Below are 27,052 nucleotides of genomic sequence, written 5' to 3'. Positions count from 1 at the left end.
CCCCGTAGGGATGGTGCCAGGTTTCCTCCAGACGGGACGCTTGGCTTTCAGACCAAAGAGTTCAATCTTGGTTTCATCAGACTAAAGAATCTTGTTTCTCATGGTCTGAGAGTCCTTTAGGTGCCTTTTGACAAACTCCAAGCGGGCTGTCATGTGCCTTTTTACTGAGGAGTGGATTCCGTCTGTCCACTCTACCGCAAAGGTCTGATTGGTGGAGTGCTGCAGAGATGGTTGTCCTTCTGGAAGGTTCTCCTATCTCCACAGGGGAACTCTGGAGCTCTGTCAGAGTGACCATTGGGTTCTTGGTCACGTCCCCGACCAAGGCCCTTCTCCCCGGATTGCTCAGTTTGGCCGGGCGGCTGGGCGGCCAGCTCCATCATTTAAGAACGATTGAGGCCACTGTGTTCTTGGGGACCATCAATACTGAATACATTTTTTGGGTACCCTTCCCCAGATCTGTGCCTCGACAGAATCCTGTCTCAGAGCTCTATGGACAATTCCTCCGACCTCATGGCTTGGTTTTTGCTCTGCCATGCACTGTCAACTGTGGGACATTATATAGACAGGTGTGTGCTTTTCCAAATCATGTCCAATCAATTGAATTTACCACAGGTAGACTCCAATCAACTTGTAGAAACATCTCAAGGATGATCAATGGAAACAGGATGCACCTGAGCTCAATTTCGAGTCTCATAGCATAAGGTCTGAATACTTATGTAAATAAGGTATTTCTGTTTTTTGTTTTGAATAAATTAGCAAACACTTAAAAAAAAAAGTTTTTGCTTTGTCAAACTGTGTTATTGTGTGTAGACTGATCAGGTACATGTTCTATTTAAATACACTTTACATTAAAGTTGTAATGTAACAAAATGTGAAAAAAGTCAAGGGGTTTGAATACTTTCCGAATGCACTGTGTGTGTGTGTGTGTGTGTGTGTGTGTGTGTGTGTGTGTGTGTGTGTGTGTGTGTGTGTGTGTGTGTGTGTGTGTGTGTGTGTGTGTGTGTGTGTGTGTGTGTGTGTGTGTGTGTGTGGCAGGATATTGAGTAAACATTTTATACTAACTGATAAAAAACAAGAAACATGAATTGGTTGGAGAGGCCTTTAATGAATCAGCTGTGTTCTAGCAGTCTGTCTGGCAACTGGTTTGGTTTCAGATCAAAAATATCATCAGTAGGAGTTTGTCCACTGCTACAGCGGTCAACTGGCACCATTCACTGCACACAATAAACTGTGTTATTGTGTGTAGACTGATCAGGTACATGTTCTATTTAAATACACTTTACATTAAAGTTGTAATGTAACAAAATGTGAAAAAAGTCAAGGGGTTTGAATACTTTCCGAATGCACTGTGTGTGTGTGTGTGTGTGTGTGTGTGTGTGTGTGTGTGTGTGTGTGTGTGTGTGTGTGTGTGTGTGTGTGTGTGTGTGTGTGTGTGTGTGTGTGTGTGTGTGTGTGTGTGTGTGTGTGTGTGTGCAGGATATTGAGTAAACATTTTATACTAACTGATAAAAAACAAGAAACATGAATTGGTTGGAGAGGCCTTTAATGAATCAGCTGTGTTCTAGCAGTCTGTCTGGCAACTGGTTTGGTTTCAGATCAAAAATATCATCAGTAGGAGTTTGTCCACTGCTACAGCGGTCAACTGGCACCATTCACTGCTACAGCGGTCAACTGGCGCCATTCACAGCTACAGCGGTCAACTGGCGCCATTCACCGCTACAGCGGTCAACTTGCGCCATTCACCGCTACAGCGGTCAACTGGCGCCATTCACCGCTACAGCGGTCAACTGGCGCCATTCACCGCTACAGCGGTCAACTGGCGCCATTCACCGCTACAGCGGTCAACTGGCACCATTATCCACTGAGTTACATGTTCACACACACTGACCCTGAGGAACTGGCCCTGAACCATTAATACACAGAGGAACTGGCCCTGAACCAGACAGAGGGACTGGCCCTGAACCAGACAGAGGAACTGGCCCTGAACCATTAATACACAGAGGAACTGGCCCTGAATCAGACAGAGGAACTGGCTCTGAACCACACAGAGGAACTGGCCCTGAACCAGACAGAGGAACTGGCCCTGAACCAGACAGAGGAACTGGCCCAGAAACATTAATACACAGAGGACTCCTCCGCTGACAACATCTAAAACTGTTACTTGGAACTTTAAAGTAGCCTTCAAAAGGGTTATGGTTAATCAGGCTGATGCAGAGAGGAATGAGTGTGTGTGTGGTTGTGTGTGTGTGTGTGTGTGTGTGTGTGTGTGTGTGTGTGTGTGGTTGCATGTTTGTGTGCGTGTGAGGCATCTGAACATGCGACCTCAGACAAACTGTTTATGAGAAACTCCCACATGATGAATAGCACATTAGAGACCATTCCACTGGTCACACACACACACACACACACACACACACACACACACACACACACACACACACACACACACACACACACACACACACACACACACACACGCACACGCACGCGCGCTAACAGTCCGCGTCCAGCTGTTCAGTATCTTCATTAGGACCAGGATGTCTGCAGGGAGGATGTTTAATGTTTAACTTTGATGTTTAAAAAAGATGCTGTGATGTCATATCCTGTCCTGTCTCTGATCTACAAACAACAACGACCATTCCTTTACAGTAACGTTTCTGTCTAATGCTGCGTTCATGTGCTGTTCAGAATTATGGAACTGGGAACAGTCTGACTGGGAACTATGAACAGTCTGACTGGGAATTATGGAACTAGGAACAGTCTGACTGGGAATTATGGAACTGGGAACAGTCTGACAGGGAATTATGGAACTGGGAACAGTCTGACTGGGAATTATGGAACTGGGAACAGTCTGAAAGGGAATTATGGAACTGGGAACAGTCTGACAGGGAATTATGGAACTGGGAACAGTCTGAAAGGGAATTATGGAACTGGGAACAGTCTGAAAGGGAATTATGGAACTGGGAACAGTCTGACTGGGAATGATGGAACTGGGAACAGTCTGACTGGGAATTATGGAACTGGGAACAGTCTGACAGGGAATTATGGAACTGGGAACAGTCTGACTGGGAATTATGGAACTGGGAACAGTCTGACTGGGAATTATGGAACTGGGAACAGTCTGACAGGGAATTATGGAACTGGGAACAGTCTGACTGGGAATTATGGAACTGGGAACAGTCTGACTGGGAATTATGGAACTGGGAACAGTCTGACTGGGAATTATGGAACTGGGAACAGTCTGAAAGGGAATTATGGAACTGGGAACAGTCTGACTGGGAATTATGGAACTGGGAACAGTCTGACAGGGAATTATGGAACTGGGAACAGTCTGACAGGGAATTATGGAACTGGGAACAGTCTGACTGGGAATTATGGAACTGGGAACAGTCTGACTGGGAATTATGGAACTGGGAACAGTCTGATTGGGAATTATGGAACTGGGAACAGTCTGACTGGGAATTATGGAACTGGGAACAGTCTGACTGGGAATTATGGAACTGGGAACAGTCTGACTGGGAATTATGGAACTGGGAACAGTCTGACTGGGAATTATGGAACTGGGAACAGTCTGATTGGAAGATGTTACAACATAGAAGCTCATAACAGACGTCTGAAACTAGTTTCTGTTACAAGAGGTTTTCAGGAGTTTTCCGGTCGGGATTTTTCCTGATAATTCTGAGAGCACATGAATGCAGTCTAACACAATCTCTTACACAGTCTGACACAGTCTTCTGTCATTATCGGACGTAAAAACCCAACTAAAAAACACAGTAAATGAGTGATGAAATATGAATGGACATTCATAATGAGGGAGACTAAACTCTAAAGCATGTGGTCCCAGCCCTGACCCCCTTGCACTCAGGCCTGGGAGACCCTGCGGGACACGGTCTGGTAGAACACGCCACGCAGCAAAGACGGGTAGTCTGGGACGCGGAACAGGTGGCGCTGGGCATAGGTGACGTCGTAACTCCTCCCCCTGCTGACCAGCGAGCGCAGGTTGGCCTCGCTCACCTGGTTGCCCACGGTGATAACGTACAACTCCACTCCCGCCTCCGACACCAGCCGCACGCGCTTCTCCAGCATCGCCTCGGTAACGCCCTGCGACCTCCCATCCGAGAACAGCACCAGCTTCTTCTTTCTGTTCCCGCCCCCTGACTTCTGGAATTGCTCCATGGCGAAGGCCATCGCCTTGGTAACGTCAGTCCCATCGTTCTGGAAGGTGGCGGCCTCAATCTTACTGGTCAGCAGGGTGAGGTTAGAGGTCAGCTCCGCCTCCATGCGGCGTTCGCGGCTGTACTGGCCCACGGCGACACGCACGGCAGTACGGCCGGACCTCTCGGCAGACAGGAAGCGCTCAGCCAGACGCTTGACGAAGGTCTTGCTGGAGTCAAAGTTCCTCTGTCCCACACTGGCTGAACTGTCCATCATCAACATGATGTCTGTGTCCCCAGAGAATGAGACTGGAGGACAGAAACAACAGGATAAACAACATGAAGACAATACCCTAAGACAACACAATGTCCTCCCAGAACAAGATTACAAAGAGAAACCACAGATAAACCACAGGAGAAACAGCAGAGAAACCACAGAGAAACCACAGAGAAACCACAGGAGAAACCACAGGAGAAACCACAGGAGAAAACACAGAGAAAACACAGGAGAAAACACAGGAGAAAACACAGGAGAAAACACAGGAGAAACCACAGAGAAACCACAGGAGAAACAGCAGAGAAACCACAGAGAAACCACAGGAGAAACCACAGGAGAAACCACAGAGAAAACACAGGAGAAAACACAGGAGAAAACACAGGAGAAACCACAGAGAAACCACAGAGAAACCACAGAGAAACCGCAGGAGAAACCACAGAGAAACCACAGGAGAAACCACAGGAGAAACCACAGGAGAAACCACAGGAGAAACCACAGGAAAAACCATAGAGAAACCACAGGAGAAACCACAGAAGAAACCACAGGAGAAACCACAGGAGAAACCACACGAGAAACCACAGAGAAACCACAGAGAAACCACAGAGAAACCACAGAGAAACCACAGGAGAAACCACAGAGAAACCACAGGAGAAACCACAGGAGAAACCACAGGAGAAACCACAGGAGAAACCACAGGAAAAACCACAGAGAAACCACAGGAGAAACCACAGAAGAAACCACAGGAGAAACCACAGGAGAAAACACAGGAGAAAACACAGGAGAAACCACAGGAGAAACCACAGGAGAAACCACAGAGAAACCACAGAGAAACCACAGGAGAAACCACAGGAGAAACCACAGGAGAAACCACAGAGAAACCACAGGAGAAACAGCAGAGAAACCACAGGAGAAACCACAGAAGAAACCACAGAGAAACCACAGGAGAAACCACAGAGAAACCACAGGAGAAACCACAGAGAAACCACAGGAGAAACCACAGAGAAACCACAGGAGAAACCACAGGAAAACCACAGGAGAAACCACAGGAGAAACCACAGGAGAAACCACAGGAGAAACCACAGGAGAAACCACAGGAAAAACCACAGAGAAACCACAGGAGAAACCACAGAGAAACCACAGGGAAACCACAAGAGAAACCACAGGAGAAACCACAGGAGAAACCACAGGAGAAACCACAGGAGAAACCACAGAGAAACCACAGAGAAACCACAGGAGAAACCACAGACACTAATTGTAACCCATGTCCATGTACTCAGAGAATGATACTGAAGAGAGACCGTAAACCCGTCCCAGATCCTAACCCATGTCCATGTCTGAAGACAATGATACTGGAGAGATCAGGACAGAGATGAACCACATGGTAACAAGCAGTGGACTTACTGGGACATTTGTAGTTGGGACACTTCTTATCTGTTGTAGGAAATAGAGAAACCAAAATGAATAAGACATTTTCAAGTCAATGTTTTACAGAGTCTGTATCAGCACCAAAGGGTTCACTAGCATGTGTGTGTGTGTGTGTGTGTGTGTGTGTGTGTGTGTGTGTGTGTGTGTGTGTGTGTGTGTGTGTGTGTGTGTGTGTGTGTGTGTGTGTGTGTGTGTGTGTGTGTGTGACCTTCACAGATGCGTGTAGTGAGGTTCTGTAGAAAGGAGTCATCCAGCAGTTCAGCGAAGTTCTCCAGTACGAAGGAGAAGCCTGGTTTAGGGTCGCTCTTACAGACCACAGCACTGAGCTGTTCATGGTTGGGCTGACGGCCAGAGTAGTCCTTCACTCCCAGACCACCCACCTGACAGAGAGAGGAGGGGTCAGGGTTATGTATGAAATGTATGTATTCACTACTGTAAGTCGCTCTGGATAAGAGCGTCTGCTAAATGACGTAAATGTTAATGGTATGAGGCAAGAGGTTTCACACAGAGTGCTGTCCCTTACCTTGATGCCCTTCCCACAGAGTGTTGTCCCTTACCTTGATGCCCTTCCCACAGAGTGTTGTCCCTTACCTTGATGTCCTTCCCACAGAGTGTTGTCCCTTACCTTGATGCCCTTCCCACAGAGTGTTGTCCCTTACCTTGATGCCCTTCCCACAGAGTGCTGTCCCTTACCTTGATGCCCTTCCCACAGAGTGTTGTCCCTTACCTTGATGCCCTTCCCACAGAGTGTTGTCCCTTACCTTGATGTCCTTCCCACAGAGTGTTGTCCCTTACCTTGATGCCCTTCCCACAGAGTGTTGTCCCTTACCTTGATGCCCTTCCCACAGAGTGTGTTGAGCGGTGTTTTATCTCTGGTGATATCGGAGCGTCCATCAGTGAGCACTAGGACCACACGGTTCTCCTGCTGCAGACGGTCAATCATGTTGGTCAGAGAGTACTGAAGAGCCTCCCCTGTATAGGTGGCCTCAGCCAGCCAGCGCAGGTCCCGCACCGCCCTACACACAACATACAGGGTAATGATTGGGTATCTCTGTGTGTGTGTGTGTGTGTGTGTGTGTGTGTGTGTGTGTGTGTGTGTGTGTGTGTGTGTGTGTGTGTGTGTGTGTGTGTGTGTGTGTGTGTGTGTGTGTGTACTTACTGTTTGAGCTCAGTGAGTGTGTTAATGTTGGGGTCTCCCAGCCTGACAGCCTCCTGGGCTCCATCCCCACTGTACTGCACCACACCCACCCTGGACTCATTAAAACCAAACTACACACACACACACACACACACACACACACACACACACACACACACACTAACACACACACACACACACACACACACACACACACACACACACACACACACACACACACACACACACACACACACACACACACACACACACACACACACACACACACACACACACACACAACAGACAGGGTTACTGGAGGCAGCTAATTAAAGATGTTTGCGAACTGCGAAAGTCAAGCATGAGCACATGTAAAATGTATAGCAAAATAAATTTCTGCCGTAGCTATTTTCCAAGTGTTTCATACTGTAGTAATCACACAAAAAAATATGAATCCCATAGCTCACCTCGTGCAGACAAAGTGTGTCTGGGTTTAACTAGCTTCCATAGGCATAAAGTCAGATTCCCCAGCCACAAAGTCAGATTCCACAGCCACAAAGTCAGATTCCACAGCCACAAAGTCTGACTTCACAGTCACAAAGTCAGATTCCACAGCCACAAAGTTTGACTTCACAGTCACAAAGTCAGATTCTACAGCCACAAAATCAGATTCCACAGCCACAAAGTCAGATTCCACAGCCACAAAATCAGATTCCACAGCCACAAAGTCAGATTCCACAGCCACAAAGTCAGATTCCACAGCCACAAAATCAGATTCCACAGCCACAAAGTCAGATTCCACAGCCACAAAGTCAGATTCCACAGCCACAAAGTTTGACTCCACAGCCACAAAGTCAGATTCCACAGTCACAAAGTTTGACTCCACAGCCACAAAGTCAGATTCCCCAGTCACACAATCATATTCCCCAGCCACAAAGTCAGATTCCCCAGCCACAAAGTCAGATTCCACAGCCACAAAGTCAGATTCCACAGCCACAAAGTTTGACTCCACAGCCACAAAGTCAGATTCCACAGACACAAAGTCAAATTCCACAGCCACAAAGTCAAAATTGTGTACAAAAGCTTTTTGGTCTCAATTTCAGGCATAGAAATCCCCAGGGGCGAAACATTGGTTTAAGAAGTGGGGGGGACACTCGGAGGCGTCCACATGGTCCTAAAGCACACTGTTGCATTGCTTTGTATTACATTTCAGTGATATAACTGGGGGGGGGGGCAAAAATGCAATTTCAGAATGTGGGGGGGACATGTTCCCAGTGAAAGTTGCGCCCCTGGAACACCCCAAACCTTTTTATTCATGAGTCCCGAAGGGGCGGCGCACAATTGGCCCAGCGTCGTCCTGGTTTGTCCGGTGTAGGCCGTCATTGTAAATAAGAATTTGTTCCTAACTGACTTGCCAAGTTAAAATAAATGTTCAATTAAAAATTTAAAATACAAATGTTTAAATCCTTCTTGACCGTAATGTGATTTGTTTATTAAAATAAAGTATTAGTAAAAGTATATATTTAAAATAGTACTCACACGGACTTGCTGGTCCTTAATAAGGCGGTCGATGACGGTGATGATGAAGTCTTTAGCTAGAGCGAAGTTAGTGGAGCCGATACTCTCAGAGCTGTCCACAATGAAGGCCAGGTCCAGGGGCCCACATTTACACTCTACATCAGGACAGACAGACAGACAGACAGACAGACAGACAGACAGACAGACAGACAGACAGACAGACAGACAGACAGACAGACAGACAGACAGACAGACAGACAGACAGACAGACAGACAGACAGACAGACAGACAGACAGACAGACAGACAGACAGACAGACAGACAGACAGACAGACAGACATTAGACAGAGGATGGGCATAATGGTGATTGGAGAGCTATAAAATAAACTCAGAAGCCAATGAGATGATGGGATTGACTCACCACAGCACGCTGTAGAAAACAAATTAAACAAAAACACAATGTTAGTCATTCCTGTGTGTGTGTGTGTGTGTGTGTGTGTGTGTGTGTGTGTGTGTGTGTGTGTGTGTGTGTGTGTGTGTGTGTGGAGACTTACAGCAAAGCTTCATGATGATATCTAGAATCTCACATTCCTGTAGATAACAGTTAAATAGATGTTCAATATATATAGATAACAGTTATATAGATGTTAGATATATATAGATAACAGTTACATAGATGTTAAATATATAGATAACAGTTATACAGATGTTAAATATATATAGATAACAGTTATATAGATGTTAAATATATATAGATTACAGTTATATAGATGTACAATATATATAGATAACAGTTATATAGATGTACAATATATATAGATAACAGTTATATAGATGTACAGGATATAGATGTTCAATAAATATAGATAACAGTTATATAGATAACAGTTATATAGATAACAGTTATATAGATGTACAGGATATAGATGTTCAATAAATATAGATAACAGTTATATAGATGTACAATATATATAGATAAAAGTTACATAGATGTTCAATATATATAGATAACAGTTAAATAGATAACAGTTATATAGATGTACAGAATATAGATAACAGTTATATAGATAACAGTTATATAGATGTTCAATATATAGATAACAGTTATATAGGTGTTCAATATATATAGATAACAGTTATATAGATAACAGTTATACAGGTGTACAGAATATAGAGACAACAGTTATATAGATAACAGTTATATAGATGTTCAATATATAGATAACAGTTACATAGATGTTCAATATATATAGATAACAGTTATATAGATAACAGTTATATAGATAACAGTTATATAGATGTTCAATATATATAGATAACAGTTATACAGTTGTTCAATATAAACTCAGCAAAAATAGAAACGTCATCTCACAGTCAACTGCGTTTATTTCCAGCAAACTTAACATGTGTTAATATTTGTATGAACATAAGATTCAACAACTGAGACATAAACTGAACAAGTTCCACGGACATGTGATCCGGGCTCTTCGCTGGCCATGGCAGAACACTGACATTCCTGTCTTGCAGGAAATCATGCACAGAAGGAGCAGTATGGCTGGTGGCATTGTCATGCTGGAGGGTCATGTCAGGATGAGCCTGCAGGAAGGCTACCACATGAGGGAGGAGGATGTCTTCCCTGTAACGCACAGCGTTGAGATTGCCTGCAATGACAACAAGCTCAGTCCTATGATGCTGTGACACACCGCCCCAGACCATGATGGACCATCCACCTCCAAATCGATCCCGCTCCAGAGTACAGGCCTCGGTGTAACACTCATTCCTTCGACGATAAACACGAATCCGACCATCATCCCCGGTGAGACAAAACCGCGACTCGTTAGTGAAGATCACTTTTTGCCAGTCCTGTCTGGTCCAGCGACGGTGGGTTTGTGCCCATAGGCGACGTTGTTGCCGGTGATGTCTGGTGAGGACCTGCCTTACAACAGGTCTACAAGTCCTCAGTCCAGCCTCTCTCAGCCTTTTGCGGACAGTCTGAGCACTGATGGAGGGATTGTGCGTTCCTGGTGTAACTCGGGCAGTTGTTGTTGCCATCCTGTACCTGTCCCGCAGGTGTGATGTTCGGGTGTACTTATCCTGTGCAGGTGTTGTTACACGTGGTCTGCCACTGCGAGGACGATCAGCTGTCCGTCCCGTCTCCCTTTAACGCTGTCTTAGGCGTCTCACAGTATGGACATTGCAATTTATTGCCCTGGCCACATCTACAGTCCTCCTGCCTCCTTGCAGCATGCAGATGAGCAGGGACTCTGGGCATCTTTCTTTTGGTGTTTTTCAGAGTCAGTAGAAAGGCCTCTTTAGTGTCCTAAGTTTTCATAACTGTGACCTTAACTGCCTACCGTCTGTAAGCTGTTAGTGCCTAAATGACCGTTCCACAGGTGCATGTTCATTAATTGTTTATGGGTCATTGAACAGGCATGGGAAACAATGTTTAAACCCTTTACAATGAAGATCTGTGAAGTTATTTAGATTTTTACGTATTATCTTTGAAAGACAGGGTCCTGAAAAAGGGATGTTTCTTTTTTTGCTGAGTTTATATAGATAACAGTTGTAGAGATAACAGTTATACAGATGTTCAATATATATAGATAACAGTTATATAGATATACAGGATATAGAGACAACAGTTATATAGATAACAGTTATACAGATGTTCAATATATATAGATAGCAGTTATATAGATGTACAGGATATAGATGTTCAATAAATATAGATAACAGTTATATAGATGTACAGGATATAGATGTTCAATAAAAATAGATAACAGTTATATAGATGTACAATATATATAGATAACAGCTATATAGATGTACAGGATATAGATGTTCAATATATATAGATAACAGTTATATAGATGTTCGATATATAGGTAACATTTATATAGATAACAGTTATATAGATGTACTATATATAGATAACAGTTATATAGATGTACAATATATATAGATAACAGTTATATAGATAACAGTTATACAGATGTACTATATATAGATAACAGTTATATAGATGTACAATATATATAGATAACAGTTATATAGATAACAGTTATACAGATGTACAATATATATAGCCCACCCACTGTGGAGCCAGGCCCAGCCAATCAGAATGATGAGTTTTTCCCCACAAAAGGGCTTTATTACAGACATAAATATTCCTTAGCACCCCTTCCCCCTCCCCTCAGACGATCCTGCAGGTGAAGAAGCCAGATGTGGAGGTCCTGGGCTGGCGTGGTTACATTGTGAGGCCAGTTGGACGTACTGCCAAATTCTCTAAAATGACGTTGGAGGCCGGCTTATGGTAGAGAAATGAACGTTCAATTCTCTGGCAACAGCTCAGGTGGACATTCCTGCAGTCAGCATGCCAATTGTACGCTCCCTCAAAACTTGAGACATCTGTGGCATTGTGTTGTGTGACAAAACTGCACATTTTACAGTGGCCTTTTATTGGCCCCAGCACAAGGTGCACCTGTGTAACGATCATGCTGTTTAATCAACTTCTTGATATGCCAGCCCTGTCAGGTGGATGGATTATCTTGGCAAAGGAGAAATGCTCCCTAACAGGGATGTAAACAAATGTGTGAACATAATTTGTGAGAAATACGTTTTTTGTGCTTACAGTATATAATGCATTTGTAACATTAATGCTTATTTACTCAATGTTTGTACAATACATTATATACAATGTCAGAAGATGACAGTAATGCTAAATAATGTATTGTACACTATATCATCTCCTCCTGTAGTGTTAGTATGCAACCTGATGAAGCGTTATAGACTCTTAATATACAGTTGAAGTCGGAAGTTTACATACACCTTAGCCAAATACATTTAAACTCAGTTTTTCACAATTTCTGACATTTAGTCCTAGTAATAATTCCCTGTCTTAGGTAATTTAGGATCACCACTTTATTTTAAGAATGTGAAATGTCAGAATAATAGTAGAGAGAATTGATTTATTTCAGCTTGTATTTCTTTCATCACATTCCCAGTGGGTCAGAAGTTTACATACACTCAATTAGTATTTGTTAGCATTGCCTTTAAATTGTTTAACCTGTTATGGCTAGGGGGCAGTATTTTCACGGCTGGATAAAAAACGAACCCGATTTAATCTGGTTACTACTCCTGCCCAGTAACTAGAATATGCATATAATTATTGGCTTTGGATAGAAAACACTCCAAAGTTTCTAAAACTGTTTGAATGGTGTCTGTGAGTATAACAGAACTCAAATGGCAGGTCAAAATCTGAGAGATTCCTTTACAGGAAGTGGCCTGTCTGACCATTTCTTGAACTTCTTTGCCATCTCTATCTTTTACAAAGGATCTCTGCTCTAACGTGACACTTCCTACGTCTTCCATGGGCGCTCAGAGCCCGGGAAAAACCTGAATGTCGTCATCCCAGCCCCAGGCTGAAACACATTATCGCCTTTGTCAAGTGGCCGATCAAGGGACTGTGGGCTTAGGTGCGTGCCCTGGCCGCCCCCGTCTTTGTGATTTTTCCTCTGTTTGCCGAAAAGGAGATTCCCGGTCGGAATATTATCGCTTTTTTACGAGATAAATTGCATAAAAATGTATTTTAAACAGCGGTTGACATGCTTCGAAGTACGGTAATGGAATATTTAGAATTTTTTTGTCACGACTTGCGCCATGGGCGCGACCCTGATTTACCATTTCGGATAGTGTCTGGGACGCACGAACAAAACGCCGCTATTCGGATATAACGATGGATTATTTTGGACCAAACCAACATTTGTTATTGAAGTAGCAGTCCTGGGAGTGCATTCTGACGAAGACAACAAAAGGTAATCAAACTTTTATAATAGTAAATCTGATTTTGGTGAAGGCTAAACTTGCCGGGTGTCTAAATAGCTAGCCCGTGATGGCTGGGCTATGTACTTAGAATATTGCAAAATGTGCTTTCACCAAAAAGCTATTTTAAAATCAGACATATCGAGTGCATAGAGGAGTTCTGTATCTATAATTCTTAAAATAATTGTTATGCTTTTTGTGAACGTTTTTGTGCACGAGCCTAAGCCCTTTGTCCTCTGATAGACCACTTAGCAAAAGCGCTCGTGTGTTTCAGCCAGGGCTTTGAATTACGTCATTCAGCTTTTTCCCGGGCTCTGAGCGCCCATGGAAGACGTAGGAAGTGTCACGTTAGAGCAGAGATCCTTTGTAATGGATAGAGATGGCAAACAAGTTCAAGAAATGGTCAGACAGGGTACTTCCTGTACAGAATCTTCTCACGTTTTGGCCTGCCAAATGAGTTCTGTTATACTCACAGACACCATTCAAACAGTTTTAGAAACTTTGGAGTGTTTTCTATCCAAAGCTAATAATTATATGCATATTCTAGTTTCTGGGCAGGACTAATAATCAGATTAAATCGGGTACGTTTTTTATCCAGCCGTGAAAATACTGCCCCCTAGCCATAACAGGTTAACTTCTTGACTGACGTCTTGAGATGTTGCTTCAATATATACACATAATTTTCCTGCCTCATGATGCCATCTATTTTGTGAAGTGCACCAGTCCCTCCTGCAGCAAAGCACCCCCACAACATGATGCTGCCACCCCCGTGCTTCACGGTTGGTATGGTGTTTTTCGGCTTGCAAACCTCCCCCTTTTTCCTCCAAACATAACGATGGTCATTATGGCCAAACAGTTTTATTTTTGCTTCATCAGACCAGAGGACATTCCCCCCAAAAAGTATGATCTTTGTCCCCATGTGCAGTTGCAAACCGTAGTCTGGCTTTTTTAATGGCGGTTTTGGAGCAGTGGCTTCTTCCTTGCTGAGCTGCTTTTCAGTTTATGTCGATATAGGACTCATTTTACTGTGGATATAGATACTTTTGTACCTGTTTCCTCCAGCATCTTCACAAGGTCCTTTGCTGTTGTTCTGGGATTGATTTGCACTTTTCGTACCAAAGTACGTTCATCTCTAGGAGACAGAACGCGTCTCCTTCCTGAGCGGTATGACGGCTGTGTGGTCCCATGGTGTTTATACTTGCGTACTATTGTTTGTACAGATGAAGGTGGTACCTTCAGGCGTTTGGAAATTGCTCCCAAGGATGAACCAGACTTGTGGAGGTCTACAATAATTTTTCTGAGGTCTTGGCTGATTTCTTTAGATTTTCCCATGATGTCAAGCAAAGAGGCACTGAGTTTGAAGGTAGGCCTTGAAATACATCCACAGGTACACCTCCAATTGACTTGAATGATGTCAATTAGCCTATCAGAAGCTTCTAAAGGCACAGCCAACTTAGTGTTTGTAAACTTCTGACCCACTGGAATTGTGATACAGTGAATTATAAGTGAAATAATCTGTGTTTAAACAATTGTTGGAAAAATTACTTGTGTCATGCACAAAGTAGATGTCCTAACCGACTTGCCAAAACTATAGTTTGTTAACAAGAAATTTGTGGAGTGGTTGAAAAAAGAGTTTTAATGACTCCAACCTAAGTGTTTGTAAACTTCCAACTTCAACTGTAGTAGTAGTCTGAGGAGACGGGCTTTAGAACCAGGAAATGGCGGGATAGAGCGAGGTTGCCATGGTGACGCCGAGTCACCCTACAAAATGACATATTTATTTATTTTTATTTATTTCACCTTTATTTAACCAGGTAGGCAAGTTGAGAACAAGTTCTCATTTACAATTGCGACCTGGCCAAGATAAAGACATATGACTGTTCTCCTTACTGAACAGCTTACTGCTGGAACTGCCCTCTCACTCTGCCCTCTCTCCCTTCTCTCTCTCTCTGTTTCCCTCTGTCTCTCCGTTTCCCTCTGTCTCTCTGCCCTCTCTCCCTCACTCTCTCTGTTTCCCTCTGTCTCTCTGTTTCTTCCTCTGTCTCTCTGCCCTCTCTCCCTCTCTCTCTCTCTGTTTCCCTCTGTCTCTCTGTTTCCCTCTGTCTCTCTGCCCTCTCTCCCTCTCTCTCTCTCTGTTTCCCTCTGTCTCTCTGTTTCTTCCTCTCTCTCTCTCCTCGTGGTGTTATATGAAATACTCCAGTCCTCTACAGGGTCTCCCACCCCAACTCCCAGCGTCTGTTCTGTTTTCATCTCAGGAAGATATACTACACTCTTCCAAATGTCTTCCAAGAGTCACCCTACAAAATGGCGTCTGAGGACAGACTGTTCTCATTACCAAACAGCTTACCGCTGGAACTGCCATCTTCTCTCTCTCTCTCTCTCTCTCTCTTTGTCTGTTACGCTCTCTGTTTCTCTCTTTCTCTCTGCCTCTCCCCCCACGCCCACCCTCTCTCTCTCTCTCTCTGTCTCTCTCTGTTTCCCTCTGTCCTTCTGTTTCTCCCCCCCCCCCCCCCCCCCCTCTCTCTCTCCAGTCTCCCACCTCGACTCCCAGGGTCTTTTCAGTTTTCATCTCAGGAACATATTCTAGACTCTTCCAAATGTCTTCCATGTCTTCTTCACTAGCATCAATCCCAGAACAGTAGGGTTCTCAGTAAGAGCTCAGGGCTTATCGGATACAGTTTAAGAGTTATGGGTCAGCATTATCGGTTTAAGATAAAGGTCAGGGGTTAAAGGTCAAGGGTTAGAGGTCAAGGGTAAAACTTGATTTAGACTCACATCAGCTCCTGCAGGTCCGGGAGGCCCGACTGGTCCCTGTAAATAGAGAGAGAGAGAAAGGGTTTGTTGCCATGCATTACCTTATAGGGAAATCAGTTGCCATCAGCTGACAGAAACTCTTCTAACTATTGGTATAAGACTACAGACTACAGTCTACAGTCTACAGACTACAGACTACATGTTCTCCTGTCATAAGACTACAAACTACAGACTACATGTTCTCCTGTCATAAGACTACAAACTACAGACTACATGTTCTCCTGTCATAAGACTACAGACTACAGACTACATGTTCTACTGTCAGAACACTACAGACTACAGACTACAGACTACATGTTCTCCTGTCATAAGACTACAGACTACAGACTACAGTCTACAGACTACAGACTACATGTTCTCCTGTCATAAGACTACAGACTACAGACTACAGTCTACAGACTACATGTTCTCCTGTCATAAGACTACAGACTACAGACTACATGTTCTCCTGTCATAAGACTACAGACTACAGACTACATGTTCTCCTGTCATAAGACTAGAGACTACAGACTACAGACTACATGTTCTACTGTCATAAGACTACAGACTACAGACTACATGTTCTCCTGTCATAAGTCTACAGACTACAGACTACATGTTCTCCTGTCATAAGACTACAGACTACAGACTATATGTTCTACTGTCAGAAGACTACAGACTACAGACTATATGTTCTACTGTCAGAAGACTACAGACTTCATGTTCTCCTGTCATAAGACTACAAACTACAGACTAAAGACTACAGACTACAGTCTACAGACTACATACTATCTGTTCTACTGTCATAAGACTAAGACACACATAAGACACACACGCACACACACACACACACACACACACGCACACATGCGCACACGCACACACACACACACACACACACACACACACACACACACACACACACACACACACACACACACACACACACACACACACACACACACACACACACACACACACCCAGTGAATTGCAGTCTGAGCGGAGGATTCATCCCACAAACAACTCAAACTGTTTATTTGAGAAATATGCAACATAGCCACTAGCCACGGACAGACCGGAAGAAGGTAGGCGGAGAAGGAGGAGAGACCAAGGAGTAATTGAGAAGACTCTCTGTCACACACAATCTCTCCATCTCTCTTCAACTCTCAAGAGGACAATAATGAACAGGTGAGAAACAGGTGAGAAAGACCCAGGTAGTAATGTTAATGATCTGATTGGTTGTTCTACAGGTAGTAATGTTACTGTTCTGATTGGTTGTTCTACAGGTAGTAATGTTCTGATTGGTTGTTCTACAGGTAGTAATGTTCTGATTGGTTGTTCTACAGGTAGTAATGCTCTGATTGGTTGTTCTAAAGGTAGTAATGTTCTGATTGGTTGTTCTACAGGTAGTAATGTTAATGATCTGATTGGTTGTTCTACAGGAAGTAATGTTCTGATTGGTTGTTCTACAGGTAATAATGTGATAGTTCTGATTGGTTGTTTTACAGGTAGTAATGTTCTGATTGGTTGTTCTACAGGTAGTAATGTTAATGATCTGATTGGTTGTTCTACAGGTAGTAATGTTAATGTTCTGATTGGTTGTTCTACAGGTAGTAATGCTCTGATTGGTTGTTCTACAGGTAGTAATGTTCTGGTTGGTTGTTCCACAGGTAGTAATGTTCTGATTGGTTGTTCTACAGGTAGTACTGTTAATGATCTGATTGGTTGTTCTACAGGTAGTAATGTTCTGATTGGTTGTTCTACAGGTAGTAATGTTAATGTTCTGATTGGTTGTTCTACAGGTAGTAATGTTACTGTTCTGATTGGTTGGTCTACAGGTAGTAATGATCTGATTGGTTGTTCTACAGGTAGTAATGTTCTGATTGGTTGTTCTACAGGTAGTAATGTTAATGATCTGATTGGTTGTTCTACAGGTAGTAATGTTCTGATTGGTTATTCTACAGGTAGTAATGCTCTGATTGGTTGTTCTACAGTTAGTAATGTTCTGGTTGGTTGTTCTACAGGTAGTAATGTTCTGATTGGTTGTTCTACAGGTAGTAATGTTAATGATCTGATTGGTTGTTCTACAGGTAGTAATGTTAATGATCTGATTGGTTGTTCTACAGGTAGTAATGTTAATGTTCTGATTATTTGTTCTACAGGTAGTAATGTTCTGATTGGTTGTTCTACAGGTAGTAATGTTAATGTTCTGATTGGTTGTTCTACAGGTAGTAATGTTACTGTTCTGATTGGTTGGTCTACAGGTAGTAATGATCTGATTGGTTGTTCTACAGGTAGTAATGTTCTGATTGGTTGTTCTACAGGTAGTAATGTTAATGATCTGATTGGTTGTTCTACAGGTAGTAATGTTAATGATCTGATTGGTTGTTCAACAGGTAGTAATGTTCTGATTGGTTGTTCTACAGGTAGTAATGCTCTGATTGGTTGTTCTACAGGTAGTAATGTTCTGATTGGTTGTTCTACAGGTAGTAATGTTAATGATCTGATTGGTTGTTCTACAGGAAGTAATGTTCTGATTGGTTGTTCTACAGGTAGTAATGTGATAGTTCTGATTGGTTGTTTTACAGGTAGTAATGATCTGATTGGTTGTTCTACAGGTAGTAATGTTAATGTTCTGATTGGTTGTTCTACAGGTAGTAATGCTCTGATTGGTTGTTCTACAGGTAGTAATGTTCTGGTTGGTTGTTCTACAGGTAGTAATGTTCTGATTGGTTGTTCTACAGGTAGTAATGTTAATGATCTGATTGGTTGTTCTACAGGTAGTAATGTTAATGTTCTGATTGGTTGTTCTACAGGTAGTAATGTTCTGATTGGTTGTTCTACAGGTAGTAATGTTAATGTTCTGATTGGTTGTTCTACAGGTAGTAATGTTACTGTTCTGATTGGTTGGTCTACAGGTAGTAATGATCTGATTGGTTGTTCTACAGGTAGTAATGTTCTGATTGGTTGTTCTACAGGTAGTAATGTTAATGCTCTGATTGGTTGTTCTACAGGTAGTAATGTTCTGATTGGTTGTTCTACAGGTAGTAATGCTCTGATTGGTTGTTCTACAGTTAGTAATGTTCTGGTTGGTTGTTCTAAAGGTAGTAATGTTCTGATTGGTTGTTCTACAGGTAGTAATGTTAATGATCTGATTGGTTGTTCTACAGGTAGTAATGTTAATGTTCTGATTATTTGTTCTACAGGTAGTAATGTTCTGATTGGTTGTTCTACAGGTAGTAATGTTAATGTTCTGATTGGTTGTTCTACAGGTAGTAATGCTCTGATTGGTTGTTCTACAGGTAGTAATGTTCTGGTTGGTTGTTCTACAGGTAGTAATGTTCTGATTGGTTGTTCTACAGGTAGTAATGTTAATGATCTGATTGGTTGTTCTACAGGTAGTAATGTTAATGTTCTGATTGGTTGTTCTACAGGTAGTAATGTTCTGATTGGTTGTTCCACAGGTAGTAATGTTAATGTTCTGATTGGTTGTTCTACAGGTAGTAATGTTACTGTTCTGATTGGTTGGTCTACAGGTAGTAATGATCTGATTGGTTGTTCTACAGGTAGTAATGTTCTGATTGGTTGTTCTACAGGTAGTAATGTTAATGCTCTGATTGGTTGTTCTACAGGTAGTAATGTTCTGATTGGTTGTTCTACAGGTAGTAATGCTCTGATTGGTTGTTCTACAGTTAGTAATGTTCTGGTTGGTTGTTCTACAGGTAGTAATGTTCTGATTGGTTGTTCTACAGGTAGTAATGTTAATGATCTGATTGGTTGTTCTACAGGTAGTAATGTTAATGTTCTGATTATTTGTTCTACAGGTAGTAATGTTCTGATTGGTTGTTCTACAGGTAGTAATGTTAATGTTCTGATTGGTTGTTCTACAGGTAGTAATGTTACTGTTCTGATTGGTTGGTCTACAGGTAGTAATGATCTGATTGGTTGTTCTACAGGTAGCAATGTTCTGATTGGTTGTTTTACAGGTAGTAATGTTAATGATCTGATTGGTTGTTCTACAGGTAGTAATGTTCTGATTGGTTGTTCTATAGGTAGTAATGTTCTGATTGGTTGTTCTACAGGTAGTAATGTTAATGATCTGATTGGTTGTTCAACAGGTAGTAATGTTCTGATTGGTTGTTCTACAGGTAGTAATGTTAATGTTCTGATTATTTGTTCTACAGGTAGTAATGTTCTGATTGGTTGTTCTACAGGTAGTAATGTTAATGTTCTGATTGGTTGTTCTACAGGTAGTAATGCTCTGATTGGTTGTTCTACAGGTAGTAATGTTCTGGTTGGTTGTTCTACAGGTAGTAATGTTCTGATTGGTTGTTCTACAGGTAGTAATGTTAATGATCTGATTGGTTGTTCTACAGGTAGTAATGTTAATGTTCTGATTGGTTGTTCTACAGGTAGTAATGTTCTGATTGGTTGTTCCACAGGTAGTAATGTTAATGTTCTGATTGGTTGTTCTACAGGTAGTAATGTTACTGTTCTGATTGGTTGGTCTACAGGTAGTAATGATCTGATTGGTTGTTCTACAGGTAGTAATGTTCTGATTGGTTGTTCTACAGGTAGTAATGTTAATGCTCTGATTGGTTGTTCTACAGGTAGTAATGTTCTGATTGGTTGTTCTACAGGTAGTAATGCTCTGATTGGTTGTTCTACAGTTAGTAATGTTCTGGTTGGTTGTTCTACAGGTAGTAATGTTCTGATTGGTTGTTCTACAGGTAGTAATGTTAATGATCTGATTGGTTGTTCTACAGGTAGTAATGTTAATGTTCTGATTATTTGTTCTACAGGTAGTAATGTTCTGATTGGTTGTTCTACAGGTAGTAATGTTAATGTTCTGATTGGTTGTTCTACAGGTAGTAATGTTACTGTTCTGATTGGTTGGTCTACAGGTAGTAATGATCTGATTGGTTGTTCTACAGGTAGCAATGTTCTGATTGGTTGTTTTACAGGTAATAATGTTAATGATCTGCTTGGTTGTTCTACAGGTAGTAATGTTCTGATTGGTTGTTCTATAGGTAGTAATGTTCTGATTGGTTGTTCTACAGGTAGTAATGTTAATGATCTGATTGGTTGTTCAACAGGTAGTAATGTTCTGATTGGTTGTTCTACAGGTAGTAATGTTCTGATTGATTGTTCTACAGGTGGTAATGTTAATGATCTGATTGGTTGTTCAACAGGTAGTAATGTTCTGATTGGTTGTTCAACAGGTAGTAAAGTTAATGATCTGATTGGTTGTTCTACAGGTAGTAATGTTCTGATTGGTTGTTCTACAGGTAGTAATGTTAATGATCTGATTGGTTGTTCTACAGGTAGTAATGCTCTGATTGGTTGTTCTACAGGTAGTAATGCTCTGATTGGTTGTTCTACAGTTAGTAATGCTCTGATTGGTTGTTCTACAGGTAGTAATGTTAATGTTCTGATTGGTTGTTCTACAGGTAGTAATGTTCTGATTGGTTGTTCCACAGGTAGTAATGTTAATGTTCTGATTGGTTGTTCTACAGGTAGTAATGTTACTGTTCTGATTGGTTGGTCTACAGGTAGTAATGATCTGATTGGTTGTTCTACAGGTAGTAATGTTCTGATTGGTTGTTCTACAGGTAGTAATGTTAATGCTCTGATTGGTTGTTCTACAGGTAGTAATGTTCTGATTGGTTGTTCTACAGGTAGTAATGCTCTGATTGGTTGTTCTACAGTTAGTAATGTTCTGGTTGGTTGTTCTACAGGTAGTAATGTTCTGATTGGTTGTTCTACAGGTAGTAATGTTAATGATCTGATTGGTTGTTCTACAGGTAGTAATGTTAATGTTCTGATTATTTGTTCTACAGGTAGTAATGTTCTGATTGGTTGTTCTACAGGTAGTAATGTTAATGTTCTGATTGGTTGTTCTACAGGTAGTAATGTTAATGATCTGATTGGTTGTTCAACAGGTAGTAATGTTCTGATTGGTTGTTCTACAGGTAGTAATGTTCTGATTGATTGTTCTACAGGTGGTAATGTTAATGATCTGATTGGTTGTTCAACAGGTAGTAATGTTCTGATTGGTTGTTCAACAGGTAGTAAAGTTAATGATCTGATTGGTTGTTCTACAGGTAGTAATGTTCTGATTGGTTGTTCTACAGGTAGTAATGTTAATGATCTGATTGGTTGTTCTACAGGTAGTAATGCTCTGATTGGTTGTTCTACAGGTAGTAATGCTCTGATTGGTTGTTCTACAGTTAGTAATGCTCTGATTGGTTGTTCTACAGGTAGTAATGTTAATGATCTGATTGGTTGTTCAACAGGTAGTAATGTTCTGATTGGTTGTTCAACAGGTAGTAATGTTAATGATCTGATTGGTTGTTCTATAGGTAGTAATGTTCTGATTGGTTGTTCTACAGGTAGTAATGTTAATGATCTGATTGGTTGTTCTACAGGTAGTAATGTTCTGATTGGTTGTTCAACAGGTAGTAATGTTAATGATCTGATTGGTTGTTCTACAGGTAGTAATGTTCTGATTTGTTGTTCTACAGGTAGTAATGTTAATGATCTGATTGGTTGTTCTACAGGTAGTAATGCTCTGATTGGTTGTTCTACAGGTAGTAATGCTCTGATTGGTTGTTCTACAGTTAGTAATGCTCTGATTGGTTGTTCTACAGGTAGTAATGTTAATGATCTGATTGGTTGTTCAACAGGTAGTAATGTTCTGATTGGTTGTTCAACAGGTAGTAATGTTAATGATCTGATTGGTTGTTCTACAGGTAGTAATGTTCTGATTGGTTGTTCTACAGGTAGTAATGTTAATGATCTGATTGGTTGTTCTACAGGTAGTAATGTTAATGCTCTAATTGGTTGTTCTACAGGTAGTAATGCTCTGATTGGTTGTTCTACAGTTAGTAATGCTCTGATTGGTTGTTCTACAGGTAGTAATGCTCTGATTGGTTGTTCTACAGGTAGTAATGTTCTGATTGGTTGTTCTACAGGTAGTAATGTTAATGATCTGATTGGTTGTTCTACAGGAAGTAATGTTCTGATTGGTTGTTCTACAGGTAGTAATGTGATAGTTCTGATTGGTTGTTTTACAGGTAGTAATGTTCTGATTGGTTGTTCTACAGGTAGTAATGTTAATAATCTGATTGGTTGTTCTACAGGTAGTAATGTTAATGTTCTGATTGGTTGTTCTACAGGTAGTAATGCTCTGATTGGTTGTTCTACAGGTAGTAATGTTCTGGTTGGTTGTTCTACAGGTAGTAATGTTCTGATTGGTTGTTCTACAGGTAGTAATGTTAATGATCTGATTGGTTGTTCTACAGGTAGTAATGTTAATGTTCTGATTGGTTGTTCTACAGGTAGTAATGTTACTGTTCTGATTGGTTGGTCTACAGGTAGTAATGATCTGATTGGTTGTTCTACAGGTAGTAATGTTGTGATTGGTTGTTCTACAGGTAGTAATGTTAATGATCTGATTGGTTGTTCTACAGGTAGTAATGTTCTGATTGGTTGTTCTACAGGTAGTAATGCTCTGATTGGTTGTTCTACAGTTAGTAATGTTCTGGTTGGTTGTTCTACAGGTAGTAATGTTCTGATTGGTTGTTCTACAGGTAGTAATGTTAATGATCTGATTGGTTGTTCTACAGGTAGTAATGTTAATGTTCTGATTATTTGTTCTACAGGTAGTAATGTTCTGATTGGTTGTTCTACAGGTAGTAATGTTAATGTTCTGATTGGTTGTTCTACAGGTAGTAATGTTACTGTTCTGATTGGTTGGTCTACAGGTAGTAATGATCTGATTGGTTGTTCTACAGGTAGTAATGTTCTGATTGGTTGTTCTACAGGTTGTAATGTTAATAATCTGATTGGTTGTTCTACAGGTAGTAATGTTCTGATTGGTTGTTCTACAGGTAGTAATGTTCTGATTGGTTGTTCTACAGGTAGTAATGTTAATGATCTGATTGGTTGTTCAACAGGTAGTAATGTTCTGATTGGTTGTTCTACAGGTAGTAATGTTCTGATTGATTGTTCTACAGGTGGTAATATTAATGATCTGATTGGTTGTTCAACAGGTAGTAATGTTCTGATTGGTTGTTCAACAGGTAGTAATGTTAATGATCTGATTGGTTGTTCTACAGGTAGTAATGTTCTGATTGATTGTTCTACAGGTGGTAATGTTAATGATCTGATTGGTTGTTCAACAGGTAGTAATGTTCTGATTGGTTGTTCAACAGGTAGTAATGTTAATGATCTGATTGGTTGTTCTACAGGTAGTAATGTTAATGATCTGATTGGTTGTTCTACAGGTAGTAATGCTCTGATTGGTTGGTCTACAGGTAGTAATGCTCTGATTGGTTGTTCTACAGTTAGTAATGCTCTGATTGGTTGTTCTACAGGTAGTAATGTTAATGATCTGATTGGTTGTTCAACAGGCAGTAATGTTCTGATTGGTTGTTCAACAGGTAGTAATGTTAATGATCTGATTGGTTGTTCTACAGGTAGTAATGTTCTGATTGGTTGTTCTACAGGTAGTAATGTTAATGATCTGATTGGTTGTTCTACAGGTAGTAATGTTCTGATTGGTTTTTCAACAGGTAGTAATGTTAGTGATCTGATTGGTTGTTCTACAGGTAGTAATGTTCTGATTGGTTGTTCTACAGGTAGTAATGTTAATGATCTGATTGGTTGTTCTACAGGTAGTAATGCTCTGATTGGTTGTTCTACAGGTAGTAATGCTCTGATTGGTTGTTCTACAGTTAGTAATACTCTGATTGGTTGTTCTACAGGTAGTAATGTTAATGATCTGCTTGGTTGTTCAACAGGTAGTAATGTTCTGATTGGTTGTTCAACAGGTAGTAATGTTAATGATCTGATTGGTTGTTCTACAGGTAGTAATGTTCTGATTGGTTGTTCTACAGGTAGTAATGTTAATAATCTGATTGGTTGTTCTACAGGTAGTAATGCTCTGATTGGTTGTTCTACAGGTAGTAATGCTCTGATTGGTTGTTCTACAGTTAGTAATACTCTGATTGGTTGTTCTACAGGTAGTAATGTTAATGATCTGCTTGGTTGTTCAACAGGTAGTAATGTTCTGATTGGTTGTTCAACAGGTAGTAATGTTAATGATCTGATTGGTTGTTCTACAGGTAGTAATGTTCTGATTGGTTGTTCTACAGGTAGTAATGTTAATAATCTGATTGGTTGTTCTATAGGTAGTAATGCTCTGATTGGTTGTTCTACAGGTAGTAATGCTCTGATTGGTTGTTCTACAGGTAGTAATGTTCTGATTGGTTGTTCTACAGGTAGTAATGTTAATGATCTGATTGGTTGTTCTACAGGTAGTAATGCTCTGATTGGTTGTTCTACAGGTAGTAATGCTCTGATTGGTTGTTCTACAGTTAGTAATGCTCTGATTGGTTGTTCTACAGGTAGTAATGTTAATGATCTGATTGGTTGTTCTACAGGTAGTAATGTTAATGTTCTGATTTGTTGTCCTACAGGTAGTAATGTTCTGATTGGTTGTTCTACAGGTAGTAATGTTAATGATCTGATTGGTTGTTCTACAGGTAGTAATGTTAATGTTCTGATTGGTTGTTAAACTGGCTGTCTCTAAGCTAAAATGACACAAAGGGGTTTTTCTCCCAATAGATATTGGATTTTCTCCTTTTCTGTTTTGGTTTCAAAATGTTTGCATTTGTTTTCAATTTTTGGAAAGAAATTGGCCCCTAAGTCTTTTTAGTTCTGTCAGTGTAGGAGAAAATGCAGCACTGTCTTCATCGCTCTCTGAGGGCAGACTGAGCAAAACCTGTCCTCTCTGGGTAGCCAGATCTGCCAGCGACGACCGGTTTCTATGGCCAGGCTGTCCTCTCTGGGTAGCCAGATCTGTCTGTGACGACCGGTTTCTATGGCCAGGCTGTCCTCTCTGGGTAGCCTGATCTGTCTGTGACGACCGGTTTCTATGGCCAGGCTGTCCTCTCTGGGTAGCCAGATCTGTCTGTGACGACCGGTTTCTATGGCCAGGCTGTCCTCTCTGGGTAGCCTGATCTGTCTGTGACGACCGGTTTCTATGGCCAGGCTGTCCTCTCTGGGTAGCCAGATCTGCCAGTGACGACCGGTTTCTATGGCCAGGCTGTCCTCTCTGGGTAGCCAGATCTGTCTGTGACGACCGGTTTCTATGGCCAGGCTGTCCTCTCTGAGTCTATACCTAGTCAATGTTTTCCTCAGTTTTCTATCAGTCACAGTGGTCACCATATATTTCTGTTTAGAGTCAAATAGCATTGAAGTTTACTGTGATTTTTGGGCGATATATTTTTATTTTTGCTTTGTGATGATTGGGTTGGGCCAGATTTTCTGAGTGCTGTCCTGAGGCTTTGCTGGGTTGGTTTGGGTTAGTGAACTGAGCCTCAGAACCAGCTGGCTGACTGCTGTCCTGAGGCTTTGATGGGTTGGTTTGGGTTAGTGAACTGAGCCTCAGAACCAGCTGGCTGAAGGGACTCTTCTCTATGATCAACTTTTGGCATCTCTCTCTCTCTCTCGCTCTCTTTCTCTCTAACTCACCGGGTTTCCTTCAGGTCCTCTGTGTCCTTTGCCTCCTTTGTTCCCTGGGAGTCCTGGGGAGTTGTTCTGTAGGGACAAACACACAATAGACTTAGTAGCGCACACACAGGTAGAGAGACAAGGTAACACACAGGTAGAGAGACAAGGTAACACACACAGGTAGAGAGACAAGGTAACACACACAGGTAGAGAGACAAGGTAACACACACAGGTAGAGAGACAAGGTAACACACAGGTAGAGAGACAAGGTAACACACACAGGTAGAGAGACAAGGTAACACACACAGGTAGAGAGACAAGGTAACACACACAGGTAGAGAGACAAGGTAACACACACAGGTAGACAGACAAGGTAACACACACAGGTAGAGAGACAAGGTAACACA

The 27,052-nt window shown here is 41.6% G+C and overlaps 1 protein-coding gene across 1 annotated transcript in view; it reads right to left on the bottom strand.

The window, feature by feature from the left end:
• Positions 1-1,085: 1,085 nt before the first annotated feature.
• The window catches only part of LOC106596003 (collagen alpha-1(VI) chain), a 76,444-nt gene continuing 50,477 nt past the window's right edge, over positions 1,086-27,052 (bottom strand). Inside the window, 10 exon segments of the mRNA XM_082961059.1 lie at positions 1,086-4,463; positions 5,833-5,862; positions 6,065-6,236; positions 6,686-6,872; positions 7,016-7,125; positions 8,534-8,767; positions 8,770-8,942; positions 9,067-9,103; positions 16,109-16,144; positions 26,667-26,732. Of these exon segments, the coding sequence (XP_082817185.1) occupies positions 3,862-4,463; positions 5,833-5,862; positions 6,065-6,236; positions 6,686-6,872; positions 7,016-7,125; positions 8,534-8,767; positions 8,770-8,942; positions 9,067-9,103; positions 16,109-16,144; positions 26,667-26,732 (1,647 nt within the window). The 3' untranslated portion in view covers positions 1,086-3,861.

This window comes from Salmo salar, chromosome 14 (genome assembly GCF_965601325.2).
Source record: "Salmo salar chromosome 14, fSalSal1, whole genome shotgun sequence".
Classification (NCBI taxonomy): domain Eukaryota; kingdom Metazoa; phylum Chordata; class Actinopteri; order Salmoniformes; family Salmonidae; genus Salmo; species Salmo salar.
The sequence above is the reverse complement of the archived record's forward strand: the minus strand, read 5'-3'. Positions and strand labels throughout refer to the sequence as shown.